The sequence below is a fragment of the Temnothorax curvispinosus genome, unplaced genomic scaffold, assembly GCF_003070985.1.
Source record: "Temnothorax curvispinosus isolate PA1 unplaced genomic scaffold, ASM307098v1 QBEX01010774.1, whole genome shotgun sequence".
NCBI classification, from domain to species: Eukaryota; Metazoa; Arthropoda; class Insecta; order Hymenoptera; family Formicidae; genus Temnothorax; species Temnothorax curvispinosus.
Genome location: NW_020220554.1, coordinates 47,659 through 63,740, shown reverse-complemented (window position 1 = coordinate 63,740; position 16,082 = coordinate 47,659). Strand labels below are relative to the sequence as shown.

The window sequence follows — 16,082 nt, the reverse complement described above, 5'->3', positions numbered from 1 at the left end:
TAAACAAATAAAAACGTGAAGAATGGACCATTTTTTTCAAAAAATCGTAATTTTGGCAAAAATTAATATATTAAAAAAAAAATTAAAGTTTAAGAATAGTACTTTAAAGAAAAAAATATTAGAAATATGTATAAATTAATGGGATGCTTAAGTTTTGAGCATCGAAATCACGTTTTTTGAAAGTACGTAAATAGGTACAAATTACAGTAAAATACACATTTTATTCATTTTTAATCAATTTTATTCATGAAAATGTAATCAATCACAATTATTTATTACAAAATTATAAAAAAGTACAAAATATGAAAAATATGAAAAAATTATATCAAGGCTAAATTATTGTGCACAGTCAAAACATATTATTTATCGATAACTAAGATTAATCTATCAATTCCCAATGAAAGAACATGAATTTTTAGTAAAAAAAAACATCCAAATTAAATTAAACATTTTACTCACCTGCTATTTTTAATCAACGTAACGTGTAATGTCGGGTCACTCGTGCACTTTCAAAATTTCGTCTGGCTCTCACAACGGCTGTTTACGCACTAGACCGTCGGCGCTTGGGGAGCTAGTAGCTTAGTAGTATACAATTTTTTTCAGTATAGTTTGGCCCCGCCCCCCCCTCCCTTCGAGCTACAGGGGACAGTCACTTTCGCCAGGGCACGAGTGACCCGACGTTACACACGAAGGGTTAAAAGGTCTCACATGCCATGCAATTAAATGCCTTTAAAAACATGTAATTATTATACTTACCGTTAAAATCTATTGATTACAACAAGCGACACTGCATGACACTAACCTCTCATTTTTTGACAAATTGCGTTCGCACATGCGTCCGGCGATTGGGACTACTGATACTTTTAATGTACCAGTATCGGGACACTTAAAAATATCGTTTTATATAATTGTTATTTTTAGGATGAATTTCGTCAAAACGAGTTTCTGACTAATTTTTAAAATTAGATAATTGATTAATTAATTTACAATATATAATTAAATATTCAATTTTTATACTATTAGCTACATGCTTACGCTTAACGAATCTGTTAACAATTGGCCATCATTTTGACAAACAACAGACACATGCTTATTTAATCAATTTTTTTAAATACAAAAATGTTTAATTAGGTTTACTTTTTTTCCCTCAATTAATTGTTAAATATTAAAGTTTTTTTTTTACAATAATTATTATTTTTATTTTTAATTGTTCAAATAAATAGTAAGTATTTTTCTCCAATGTGGTCGGACACTGGGACGTTTACTTAATTTTTTTTGAAATATTGGAATATGTGTTTTTCGATATTTTTGCATTTTTTTAAAAGTTATTTTCGGGTTTCTACGCTTTTGGTAAAACCTGTATAAGCACCCCTACAATTTAGGCGGATGTCCATCTCCAGTGATATCACTATTCACGACGCAGCAACCCAAGTCTATGTTTCATTTCAACGACTTTATACTACGGGTGAGCCACGCAATTAGGACGGATTATATTTCGAGTTTGGTTAGTGATACAAAAAAAGTTGAATGGTATAAGAAGGTCTACTTTCCTACGAGTTTACTTTTTTCATAAATGCAACGATGTACCTAAAAAATGCAAGTGCACTTTTTTAAAATGGAATTACATATTTTTTTAATGATCGGTTCCTCAGAACAGCCTGCATAAAAAAGTATATTAGGATACAGTGTAAAAAAATCAAAAATTTGTGAGTATACACTGAACTGTAAAAAGACACATTTGAAAAAATTAGGAGGTATATTTTATGATGAATTTTTCTCTTAATAAAATAATACCATTCTTTACACATAATCATGTTTAATACGACTAATTTGCGGATGTCATCTGGCATATACGCTGTTGTTTAAATATTTCGCCGACATCTCCGAGTATTTGTGGACGTCGTAATGTCCCGGAAATGCTATCGGACGTCCATGTTTGGAATGCGTTTGAATGCACCGTACGTGTACGTAGCGTGAGCTAGTGACAAACTGCCAACTACGTTATCGGGCGTTAAATCCATTACGAATGGCAATGATTAATTAATATGAAAATGACAATTAATTAGTGAATCGTCCACATGTGGCATATATTAAAGGTCGCGTATAAGAGCTTCTTGAACGAAAAGAGAGAACTAATCGAAAAAATATTTTCTATAGATTGAATAATTATTTTATGTAAGATTTAAATGAAATAGAAGGCTGAAAAATACCAGGAATGTTTAATTAAAAAAATTTAAAGTGTTAATGAGTTTTTTAATAACAATTTATTTATTGGTAAAAAAATAATCGGGCGATTATTATGCTGCGAGAAATCGATTCGCAATAACCGCAGGCGACGCAAAATCGTTTCATCTTGTGTATGGCTGCGCGCACCTCGTTCGCGATTTTACACAGTCGAACAGCTGCGAAAGAGTCGTCGATAAAGTGTCAAACCGTCGCTTGAGGCACGCCAAGAATTTCTCAACAGCCTATATTTTGTTCCCGTCAGTAGAATCGTGGCCTTCGCTGATGACATATGTATATTTAGCTTCTACGGTAGCTTCGGGATTTTCTTAACTATAATACTATGGTAAATAGACTGGTTTACGCGCGTTGAAATTTTCACTCGGATGCAAAAATCGATTGGACGAGAGAATTCACCACGAGATCGATGCGTCATGAGAAATCAAGGATGTTTCTTTCTCGAAAACGATGTCTTCTGATACATGTTGTAAAATCAAAGAGAATAGAGGAAACCATATTCCATTAATACATATAATAATTTCTTAATCTTTAGAAGATTTCTTAATTTTTAGAGAATGGGCAAACTTTTTATGATTTTTATTTATAACTTTTCTATATGTGTTAGTGTTATACTACGAAAAATAAACGACCCCCGTGGAGCCTATAATACACTGTTAAATGTTAAAAGATAAAATTTAAACCAATACCTTGAGTTAGATAACATTTTGTTATTTTTAACTATACTATATGCGTCAAAATTTATTATTTTAAAACAAAATAGTGTATTATTTTAACTTTATTGGTTTAGTCAAATTAATATTGTTTTTTAGTTAAATTAACTATATATTGAGTAGGAGCAGTGGCGAATCTATAGGAATGGTTAAAAATTACTCAAATTGAGTATAATTTGACCCTATACCTACGAATTTAACAGTGTAACAATAGGCTTCTCATCTGGTACGTTAACGAAGATGGATAAATTGCATAAAATATGATTGCACATTTCAAATAAATTGTTATTTATATTTAGTTTCGAATGAGAAATATAGAAATACTTTTCGCAAAATCTCGTTATAAAAATATATTTTAAAGCTCATAAAAAATGCAAACAAATTCATAAGGAGGACTTTGTGGAAAAAAAATTTTATTTACGAGTAAAGTTAGAGTAAGAAAATAGTAAAGGTAGAGGGGACATAATATCTAAAGGTTTCACAAAAGAGTTATTCTAAGAAGATAGGAGTAATTAAATTCTCGGAAATCGACTTTAATTTTCAGAATTGGCTCATTCTCACTTGTATCTTAGATTCCCGGAACTATATAGAACTTAACGATCCAAAAAACCCTTATATATGATAATATTTAACGCGTAAACAGTTTGAAGCCTAAAACTAAGCTTCCCGTCCTCTAAAGGTTAATGATAATATTTATTGTTGTGAAATTACGAAGAATTTAATTTATTTTTTAATTGGAGCACGGGAGAATTAATTTTACTATATTAATAATGATCATTATTTAAATTTATTTAGATAAGAAGAAAGTAGCGCATATATGCATATGTAATAATTAAATTAAATATTAGCTACTAGTATATGTTAATATTAAAATATAATCTAATTTAATATGCATATTAAATTAACGTTATTTAGTAATTTCTTATTCGTGTGGAAATTCCACGTATTCAAACGTGAATGTGATAAAGTATCCACATTGACGTAACACATCGCGTGGAAGGGTTATTCATGTTACGCGGCAGATACTGATGAAGACGCCGTATTTTATGGTTATGATGATACCACAGTAAATTACGCGGCAAACGAGTAAAACCCGTATTATACGGGAAATTTGTGGAAGGTAGACCATGTGTCAAGCGCATTCCGTGCTGGATTAATTATTAAAGACGTTTTGTTGAGGTACAACGATCCAGTCTACTTCACCACCGCGCCACTCGATCAATTACAACGCTCGTCGACTTATTGCATTGTAAATACAATTAATTAATTAGCGTAATTCTCTAGTGACTTTATTGTAATGTTTTCCAAAAAATATTTCATTAATAACCCAGTAGACAAAAATTATAAATAGAATGTTATTGCAGCGATATTGAATAGTACATATATACGTATAACATTTTATAATATGTAGTTTCTAATGTTGTACCTATCGACATTATTACGAATAACTTCAGTGAGTCAATATCTTTCTAAAACAATTTTGCATACATTATTTGATAATGCCTTTGAAACATTTTAAAAATATTAAACGGAAATGTTCAAAAGATAACACATAAAATCAACATTTCAAGATGTTGATTTCTAATATTCTTTGTTTTGTGGGAAGATAAGGAAAGGATAACTGATGATATAGAGTATTATTCGTAAAAGATATTTTGCGTTTATTTCGTGTCGCAATCTTTTTGGTCGGGCTTACTGTCCTATCATTCCCTTCCATTGAGAAACAAACATGACGTGCAAATATCACGGTATTTTATTAAACAAAAATAAGTACGTTTCTGTACCAGTAATTTCCTCGTTTTCTCTCGAGCTTATTCGACGGATTAACGTAGACATGATTTACGATTAGAGAAGGTGAGCGAGTAAAACGAGGTGCGCGGTATCAAGTATCCGCAAAATCATCACTTAGCCGAGAGAGAGAGAGAGAGAGAGAGAGAGAGAGAGACCTGCTAGCGGGCGATCGACCTGACGCTGATACAATACATCTTGTGTAAAATGGAAATCCGCCGCTTTCCCCTCTTCTTTTAACAATGGCAGATGTGACATTAATAGAGCGACGGGGATTTAAAGAGAAAATCCTTTTCTCTAAATCCCGGCTGGCTAATGGTACCGTCCCCTTCACAGGATCCCGATTTCTGAAATGTTTTCTCCCCCATCCCGGCCGTCGTCCCTCTTCCCCTCCCTCCTCCCACTCCTCGGGTACCGCGCGTGTAGATTCTACCCGTGCCGTGGATGGAAACGTCGCTGCGCACAGGAATTTATATTCTATGCACGGAATATGCGTTACTGTTGCAAAATCGTAAACACGACAGCGGAGGAGCGTAAGCAGTGATTTTTACGTTCTTCCTGCTCCGTCGCGCCGTTCTGAGGGCGCGCTATCTCGTTTCCTCCCGCGACATGTTTGACAATCACGACGGGAATATCTTCCGGAGAAAGGTTTGGATTCATCTCGTCCCGTTTTCGAAAGAATTTATTTAACCTATGTCATCCGCGCACGATGCACCTGCATCGGGTGTGTTGCGTCACGTATATCGTGTAAAAAATTTTTTTCCAGTGATAAAACAGCGACTGAAAGCAATTTGTTTTATAATATTTGTTTGCATGTTTGTAAAACTTGTTTGTAAACATTTCGCGTTGGATATTTGCAGGCTCTTGCGCTGCTTCTCCCATTTAATAATTTTGATATCTATAATTTTTACATCGCGCAGTTTATCCTGTTACGTATACAGGGTGAGGAAAAAGTCTGGAACTGGTAAAATATCTCGAAAACAAGACATTTTAGGAAAAAATGTTTTATACATAAGTTGTAGGGCTTCAACAAATGCATCAAATGGTGGTATTTATTTGACCTTGAGCTTAAGTATGAAAAAGCTTTCAAGGTCAACTTTAAAATTTTAAATGAAAACTTCCACTTTTTATTTAATATTCTTGTAGCTGACATCGAGAGCTTTTTAAAATACTATCAATAAACTTCTTTCGGTTAAATACTTTTTGAGATATGAGTTGACAAAGTTCAAGTACCGCCGGGATTAGCATTAGCTAAAGTGTATACACACACACACACAATAAGATGTAAATCCGTTCGTGCAACCTCCACGCGGTACACCTTGGCTAATGCTAATGCCAGCGGTACTTGAACTTTGTCAACATATCTCAAAAAGTACTCAACCGAAAGAAGTTTATTGATAGTGTTTTAAAAAGCTCTCAATGTCAGCTACAAGAATATTAAATAAAAACTGGCGGTTTCTTTCTAAAATTTTAAAGTTGACCTTGAAAGCTCCTCTATACTTACGCTCAAGATCAAATAAGTACCACCGTTTGATATATTTGTTGAAGCCATACAACTTATGTATGAAACATTTTTTCCTAAAATGTCTTGTTTTTTAGATATTTAACCGGTTCCAGATTTTTTTCTCACCCGGTATACATACGTATCAAATATTTAGATTAGAGAAAGATAAAGTGTTCCGCTCTTTTTTCTCACTTTCCAAAATATAATATTTGTGAGGCGTGACGTTTGCGCAAACCTGTGTGTTTATCGGCTGTGATCACTATATTGGCAAATCGATATGCAGCGAACAGACGGATATTGAGGAATCTAAATGTGACCGAGTGCATTTTTATTTAATTCTTTTGCCATTCACGATCTCACCCTCATAAAATAAAATGGTGAAAATCGCCCATCGGGAGAATTATTCGAGCTTACATGCGTCGCATTAACGTCGTCGCGCGGCTCAATAAAATCGCACGGGAGAAGCCATAAAAAGTTTATTCCCCGAATAGATACTGGCGGACGTGAGTAATTGGCCGGCTGGCCAAACCGGATCTATCAGTCGCTCGACAAAACTTTCTTGGTGCGCGCGCGCAACGCCGCGTTTTTCCTCGCGTGCCATTCAGATCCAGCCCGTCTTTATCCCCCGGCCCCGTTGTCGTATAGTCTTCGATACACGCACACACATACGTACGTGACACGGTATAGACGCATACCCGTACACACGTACCCGTCCATCCGGAATTTCACCCTCGGGATATTTCTCTCCCTCGTCACGTCCAGCGAGCTGCGCAACGCAGCATCGCGTCTTTGTGCAGTTTTCCTTCCTCGCCGCGGCGTTTCTTCTTTTTTCTCCCCCCCTCTCCACGCCCTCCGCCGCTTCGCCCCGCGCGATCTGTTTTCCCCATTCTCTTCACTACTCGGTTCTTCCCTTTGTTGCCTTCTGCTCCTTCGGGTTTGCCAGCGACAGAGCTTTTTTACCGCCCCTCTTCTCATGTCTCGTTTCTGTCTTGCAACATCGCAAGCTGAATTCAGCGGGAGTATCTCTAAGGTTCTCCGCAGACGTTCTCCAAATATGCTATCTTCTCTCATTTTTCTGACTCGATTTCTCGGAAGCGGATTTATAGCGCGAGGCCTTAACTATGGAACTTTCAAGGACCGAAATCTAAAGTTTCAGGTACCGAGCCCATATCTTCAATCATTTTCCCGAGGAACAACTTTATTGCTCATATTTATGATTTTATGAATCTATATTGCTTATCGAGAAATTAATCAATTTTGAAATATATAGAAGAGAGAGAAAGAGTCTTTTAGATTTTGTAATAATTATTCTCTTCTTTACGATCCTCTCTGTAATTTTAATGAAATTTTGTCCTCCAGTAGTCCCCAGATTGCCACGAATTTTCTGCAATTTATCTGAATTAAATATCTCGCGATAATTTTTTTTTACCTTTTATAAACCTTCATTTCGAGGACACGCATCATGGGGTTAATTCCACCTTCTTTCCCTTCCCTGTTTGTTCTTTTTTATTCTTATACGGTAACACCCTCGCGGCTTGCAAACTGGATATTTATGTCCTACTGCGTCCGCGAGCCAACCCCCCCCCTTCTCCTTTCGAAAGGAAACGAAATAAAGAGCTTCCGCTTGGTTCCTTCGCAGCTCGTCCGGCTCCTTTCCGACGTTACTGCACGCTCTATGAACTCGCTTATTACATCAGCGATTTTCCCTCGAACCATCGGCGGCGCGGTTTCCCTTCGTCGGGGGAATGTGCAGAAAAAAGATGGCATCGGTTAATTAGGAGATCCTTTCCGTGTGTATGCACTTTGTTCATCGAAACTGACGGATAAAAGGAAATTCGTAATATAGATGCTTCTCTCGGGGTTCATTGAATTGGAATCGATGTCAATCGTTTTGTTGTTTGTATTATCGCTAAAGAAAACTGCATAAAATACAAGTTTAATTGCGAAGTGTGTATCAAATCTCGATAGTTTCTTGTGATGTTCTTATCCCTTACAAGTAAACCTCGAGTAACATCAGACACCGTTTTTTCTCAAATTTTTTACAGTTGTTTCTTATATCAAAGTATGAAAAAATTACTTTAACTCATATTAATTTTTTATTTTTTTTTTTAATTTTTTAAATTTTACACAAGTATTGAATTTTGCAAAATAAATCTCTGATTTATAATCAAGACCCTGAAATCTGCACATTATATATTTTTTTCATCAATTTTTCTTTACAGAACCACTTATGTGAAAGTAAAGAAGAATTCAAAGGGTAGTTACTATAACCCTTAAAACTTCTTAATGCCCAATAGGAAAAAAACAGTTAAACTATTATTTTGATGTTCTATATGTACCGAGTTACAAAAATTCAGGTACATTTATGTTTATGAAATACTGCTTTAAAGTCGTGTACTTGTGTAAAATTTAAAAAATTAAAAAAAAATAAAAAAATTAATTTGAGTTAAAAGTAATGACAAATTTTTTCATATTTTGAAACAACTGTAAAAAATTTGAGAAAAATCGGCGTTTTAACGTCCCCCGAAATTTACATGTGGAAATTTACATTAGGATGAATTTATGAATTCGATATGATTTAACGCAAATTCAGGCGCAATTTAAGTAAACTTTATTTTTTGTATGAACCGAATTGTGTGAGCTAAGCCAGTTTTGTTCGCGTACAAAGGAGATAAAAGTTAGATTATTGGTAAAGTAAATTAAATTCGTAAATTAAAAAAGTAATGAAAGTTCCTTGATGCTATACGTTAATGAAAATGACAAAAATTTCGTGGTTTACGGTCAGTTTACAGTCCTTCTACTTTTGTGTATCAAGAACTTGTTTCATTTTATTACAAGTATAATTCGCGAGAGGTAAACGCATTGAAATACTGAAATTTAATCGAGTCTACTGCTCGCGTACGCTTTATTTATTCTGCAATAATGGGATAGCGGAAGTATATATCCGCTTGTTTGGTGGAGCTTTATAATTACGCAATGCGCCGGTAGATCAGCCTGAACTTTCTTTCCTTGTGAAGTTTACAAAGAGAGAGAATCTTGATTACTTCTTGCTTCCTCATTGCGCGGAATTATGCTTTGACGCGCTGCGAGCTCTTTAATCGAGTACTTATCGTAAAATTAATATTGGAGCGACGATAGTTCTGGGAACCTACTTTCTGAAACTCGATAAAGGGAAGATTGTACTTTAAGGCAGTTTAAGGCATTATAAACAAAGACACATATAACAAGGGTTATTATAAAGGGTTATTATATATAATAACTTTTAGATTACCTTTCAATAAGTGGTAAAATTATGTACTAAGTAGAATTAAATGAAAGAAGATATTGAAGATTGCATTTTATATTTTAATTGTAATTTTACATTTTATACTCTTTATATTTTATGTAATTTTTTACGTTACATATAATTTTATCTTTTATAATTGTATAAAAATATATGATGGAAATATATGATGGAAATGATAATTAAGGCTTTCGTTGTTATTATTTTCATTTCTTATTGGCCGTTTTATCTCGCATTGTAATTCGTGTACTCCGTGCGTGCGTCAGTCTTAAAGTTAACACGTACACACAAGTTCCTGATGGGGTGATAATTATGCGACGATGGAGAAAAATGGAGCAAGGGTGCCAATATCAGACAGAAGTACCTTCCTCACCCTCTCTCGTTCATGCTTTATTTAGCAAAATACAAAAAGGGACGAGAGAGCCGGAGTCGAGATACGTTCTACACGCTCAGTGCACTCTATAATTATACCGGGTATAACGCCCCGCGCGATGAATTTTGCTTGTGAGTTTTTACGAGGACGAGAACGATCGTCGCAATTTCTCGCTTCGTCGTTAGCGCAAAGATGTCACGGGGTCCAACGGCAGCCGGCAGAAAAATACGACGGTACCGTAAAGTCGACAAGATACACGCATAACATCCATAATAATTTTCTTCGTCAAGTTTTTATCGCCGAGAGACTTCACTTGCGCTAAAGCGCAAGAGACGCGAGAGGCAAAACTGGAGGGTTATTACGAGTCTCTCTGCACTTTATTTAGTGCACGTCAGTGCATCGAGAATGTACTTCGTGACTGCAGTGCGGGTTTAAGATGAAATAAAAAGCGCGTTCTCTTTCGTAAATTCACATTCCGTTCATCCAATAATGATGCTAATAAACTTATTACACAGTCTATGTTCACATATCTGCAGCAGCATAATGACTTCAAATTTATGAAAGAAATTGTAGAATTGAATTGCATATACAGTACCGATCAAAAGTATTGCATCGCTTATAGAAAGGGAAGTCTTTAATAAAGAGATATGTATAAATGTATATAAATGTCGTAAAATTTTATTTTAGATACTGTTATTTTATGCTTTGATCTCAATGATTTAATTGACGTTGAATAATTATTGTTAATAATAATTATTTAATTAAATCATTAAGATCTTTGTTTTTTTTTCTCGAAGTATTTCTATCAAAGCATAAAATAACAGTGCTAAAATAAAATTGTATAATATTTATAATATTTATAATATTTACGTCTTTCTTCATTAAAGTAACAACTTCTCTTTCCATATATAATAAATTTTGACCAGCACTGTATATCGTATATCTTGCTTTAAGTATTTCTTCTTATAAATATATATAAGGAAATATGAATTTAATAATATATTAACTAACTTTTTATACTTTTGTTGCGTTACAGAGGAAGTATTCAGCTCGAACAAGGCGATCTGGTTTTCTCCCAGCGGCACTAAATTGGTTTTCGGCTATTTCGACGACTCGAGCACTCCTATTATGACCATACCATTTTACGGATATCCCGGAAGCTTAACCTTCCAATACACGTCGGCGATACCGATTCACTACCCTAAAGTAAGTACATCATGAACCTTATTCCGCTTACGTACGATAAAGAAATGTTTTCTCTGGCATTGCCATATTTTTAATTCGTCGACTTTTAATTTATCTTTGTTCATTATCATATTCTTATCGAAAAATTATTCGTTAAATTAAAAAATGATATGTAGCTTGAAGATTTTATATAAATTTCAAATACATTTGAAAATTTTAATATAGATATTTTTGCGTCCGCGAATAAATAATAAATAGGTTTTATATATTTTCTGCGTGTGAAAGTTTCATGCGTGATACGTTTCTGGTATATTTTGCGTTTTTAATATCCGCCATTTTAATTGATTGTCTACCTGTGTGAAAAGGCGTTTGCGCATACAGGGAAAATGAAATTTTTCGTGGGGAAAAAAACAAAACGGTTCTTTAAAAGGCAGCGATTCCGGGCGTTAGACGCTCTCAGAAGCGTCTTTCCCACTTTGCATCCCCGCGAAGCTTCGTGTCGCACCGCGCCGTCCGAGATATGAAAAGCCATCAAACCGGAGTTTACATCCTGAAAAGATGAGAAGAGCGCGAGTGTGGCATCTTTACATTTTTCAATGTCTTTTTATGACTCGCGATTGACACCGTCGCAAAAAGTCGTGACGCGAAAGACGTGGAAAAATATCCGACGTTGGTTCAACCTTTGAATGACATCTTTGTCTTCGTACGACAATCCGTAAGATGAAAGTTTGCTTGGATACAGGAATAAGGAGTAGAGACGAATAAGTCTCAGGAATGACATTTAATACCGCACTGTTAAATATTAAAGGATAAAATTTAAACCAATAGATACCTTGAGTTAAATAACATTTTGTTATTTTTAATCATCACGTGTGTCGAAATTTATTATTTTAACACAAAACAGTATTATTTTAACTCTATTGTTTTAGTTAAATTAACGACATATTGAGTAGGAGCAGTGGCGACTTATACAATGGTTAAAAATTACTTAAATGGAGTACAATTTGACACTACGAATTTAACTGTGCGACCATTATAAGGTTTTCATTTGTATATTTAAATATTATACTTACTTATTAACAAAGCTATATTATTCTTTATACATTTAATGTTTTTTTGCCAGGAACATCAGAAGTCATTAACATGAAAAGAGTATTAATTATGCTATTTATTTAATATACCGTAAAAATAATCATAGATTTATTAACCCTAGCTATAATAGCTACAATTATTTGTTTATGAGACCGTGCGACTTTGTCGCTTTGTGTGTGATTTTCATTTTAATTAATATTTTTAAACTTGTAATGTAGGAATTGTAAATACAAAGTCTGAATGAGATGTTTATGATAATATCAGGTTAAGAAAGTGATGTTATTATATGAAAACTAGAAAACTTGAAAAATCCTTAGTTTTGTTGCTCGCTATTTTTAACAAATTCGATTTTGTTGCTCCACCCTTAATGCTTAAAAACCACCCTTAGCTTATCCTACACCAGCACAACGCCTTAAAATTGTAAGTTAAACAGATTTCCGAATTGATTATGTTGCATCCTTGATTTTGTTGCTCGCTATTTTTAACAAATTTGATTTTGTTGCTCCACTCTTAATGCTTGAAAAGCACCTTTAGCTTATCCTACACCAGCACAACGCCTTAAAATTGTACAATTGTAAATTGTACTGTACAATTGTAAATTGTAGGATAAGCTAAGGGTGGTTTTTAAGTATTATGGGTGGAGCAACAAAATCGGATTTGTTAAAAATAGCGAGCAACAAAATCAGGGATACATAATCAATTCGGAAATCTATTTAATTTACTATTTTAAGGTGTTGTGCTGGTGTAGGATATGCTAAAGGTGGTTTTTAAGCATTAAGGGTAGAGCAACAAAATCGGATTTGTTAAAAATAGCGAGCAACAAAATCAAGGATGCATAATCAATTCGGAAATTTGTTTAATTTACAATTTTAAGGTGTTGTGCTGCTGTAGGATAAGCTAAGGGTGGTTTTTAAGCATTAAGGGTGGAGCAACAAAATCGGAATTAATGCAAGTGGTTGGCAATAAAATCAGTAAAACGTAATTAACTAATCTTGAACATAATTAATTAATATCTGATTAATTTGCAATTTTAGAGTATGTTTTTAAGGAGAAATAGCTTTGGGGGTAGTTTCCAGTATTTAAAAATAAAATTACAAAATCGGGAATGGAGCAACAAATTAGCAACAAAAAAGCATTAAAAGATTATGTCCTATTTTTTTATTTAACACAATTTTTTGAATGGCTGTGCTAACTTTAAACATAAGTTAGCACAGCCACTATTTTCTCCGAAACGGCTGGAGCAACAAAATTGGAAATTGAGCAACAAATTAGCAACAAAAGAGCACTAAATTTCTGTATAAATTTTATTCGATTGTGCTGAATTGGCTGTGTCAGCTTAATAGACGTAGTCCACTAGACCGGAGTGTGGCGAACTAGAGTTAACCATACATATTTTAACTATTTAAAAATTTTTAGGACATTAAAATTGAAAGAGGCTTTCACAATGCCTTCATAACGATTTTACGCGACAAAAAATAATAAGAATCTCGCTTAGACTTATCTCTGAAAGGAGATTGCGTCGGTAATTATATTATTTCTCTGATACACTGTCCACATAATGGGCGGGTTGAACGGAGACGAAATGGAGACCGTACGGTCTCCATGACAAATGCGCCCCCGGTATTTTTGCCATTCGCTTACACTCGAATAAAGTTCACGGCAAATCGATTTCCCTCTCGGAGACGCGCGATTGAATTCGAAGTTTGACATGAAGTTTTACTCCAAAGTGCCACCTTTTAAAGATGCGCGATTCTACATAAACTTCCAGCCTTGCTTGGATTAGAGTCACGGTCTCGTCAGCCGGGTGATTCATTTTGCTTGACGCGCAAACCGCCATTCCCGTCATTTTCCCGGGTACATTTATCTGGATTTCTTTCTCGCGACTTCATTGTGCTTCGAAGCTCGCGCTTTAAACGAGACATATTTTAACAAAAATGCAGTGAATTTTATTTACCTAAGTTCCGTCGATTTCGCTTTATTCGCGATGTGACCGCGGCAAATAAAATTGTCATTAATATTCATTTCACAGCCAAAGAGGAAATATATCGCAAAAAGACGAGTTTGTTCTATAAATATTTACATTTGCGCGAAAATGTCAAATTCCCCTGAAATTATAATAAAATGCAAATATATGACCGAGCGATTCGAATAATTTTATTTTATGATTCGAAAATAGGTTGTTACTGCTGAATCGAAATAGCTCGCGACACAAATTCGCCGTTTGGAAAATGCCACTATATTATCGACAAAAGCATTAAGTGCGAGGAATATGCGTTTGCATCGCTTTCAAAAATTCGGCATTTTATCGAAATGACGTTATGAATTCCCTTTTAATTGCTACATAATAGACAATAAAATTGTAAATTTGCTTAGTTTACTAAATCATGTATAGTTCGTAAAAGTGGACTGATATCAATGGAAAATTCGCGTGTAATTAACCATTCAATGAGAATTACATGCGTGAAACGGAATATGAAAGCAACTTGCACAATGCAATTTACGTAACTCGTGTATACATAACTCAATTAGAATTTTTTACAAAACTTTATTCTGAAAATTTAATTATATTAAGTTCGCTTCGTTACCAAAGAGAAAGAACGCTTATCAAATAATGAAGTTTTCACGTCTTTCACGTGATTAACGTCGCTTACTACTGTCTCGCAAGAAAGTTAGGATGGAAAACGAGAAATTTCTTGAATTTACTAAAACGTAATCAAGAGTCATCCTTAAGCTGCGCGCAAACAGCCAAAGCGTCGTGTTACTTTTTGATGAAGCGAGGAAGCCGCTCTATATATACGTCGGTAAATTAATATTAGTGGAATATCGCCGAGTCGAACAAACGAATAAACACTGCGCGAGCAACAATTACAGCGCTCCGTATCTTGGGGATTAAACAAGATTGTCATTAAAACTTTCGGTATTAAAAAGACAGGATTTTCAGATGCACTTAAAGTAATCAGTGAATGAACAGCCACGGCAGACAGGAGAATCGAAGATTTATGTTTCCAATTTCATTGAAACACTTTCACGCAAACAACTTTGCAAACAACAACTTCACGCATTTCGTAAGAAAATTGCGCTTCTTGTAAATATACACCTGATTATCTTTACGTTTCCCTGCGAAACTATAGCTCTATAATCTTTTACGTCCAAAGTTGTTCTTGCAGCTAAAACAAAATTAACTTCTTAATTGATGAAAAATTCTATCCTTTATACCGAATATAGAAATGTGTTTTATATACAAATAATATTTTTGCGCGGTCCATCTGTCCCACTTAGCGGATCGATTGGACCGTACACTTTTCTTTATCGTTACACGCGCACTTTTCTCCGTCCATTACCCTTGCTACTTTGCCATTCGACGTCGATCCATCTTCACGAGAGATCCGTCTTATTCCCGTTCCAGAGCGGCACGACGAATCCAACAGTCAAACTATTTTGCGTCGATCTCGATATGGTGGTGCAGGGTAACGTGACTCTGGTTGAGATCGAACATCCGCCGGAGCTGTCTACTTCCGAGAGGATTCTGTCGGCAGTGGACTTCCCCACGGACAGCCTCGTATACGCGACCTGGATGAACCGGGTGCAGAATAGGGCGTATTTCCAGCTCTGCGACGTCGACAGTCTGCTGCCAAATTGCACGATAGTAAGTATTTCTTCATTTTCGCACGCGCGCGCGAGAGAGAAAGAGAGAGACAATCTTCCGGATACTGCGCGAGGTCCGAGCGAGAGAGGGGGAGGGACTCGTTTGATAGTATAATACCCATTACGAAGACTTCTCTCTCTATCTCTCCCTCTGCAGCCCGCGTTCTCTTTTCCCGAGCTTTCGCGAATCTTAATTTAGGCGAGCGCTCTTCCTTTAGTTGGGCAATAGTATTTTAATTAGTGCGCGCGCTCGTCCGC

General features: G+C 35.1%; 1 protein-coding gene across 1 annotated transcript in view; it reads left to right on the top strand.

Moving 5' to 3' along the window:
* Positions 1 to 16,082, top strand: part of LOC112460735 (venom dipeptidyl peptidase 4-like) — a gene marked incomplete at its 5' end in the record, with an annotated part of 120,594 nt that overhangs the window by 62,051 nt on the left and 42,461 nt on the right. The window contains 2 exons of the mRNA XM_025025553.1: positions 10,939 to 11,108; positions 15,586 to 15,825. Of these exons, the coding sequence (XP_024881321.1) occupies positions 10,939 to 11,108; positions 15,586 to 15,825 (410 nt within the window). The remainder of the gene's footprint in view (positions 1 to 10,938; positions 11,109 to 15,585; positions 15,826 to 16,082) is intronic.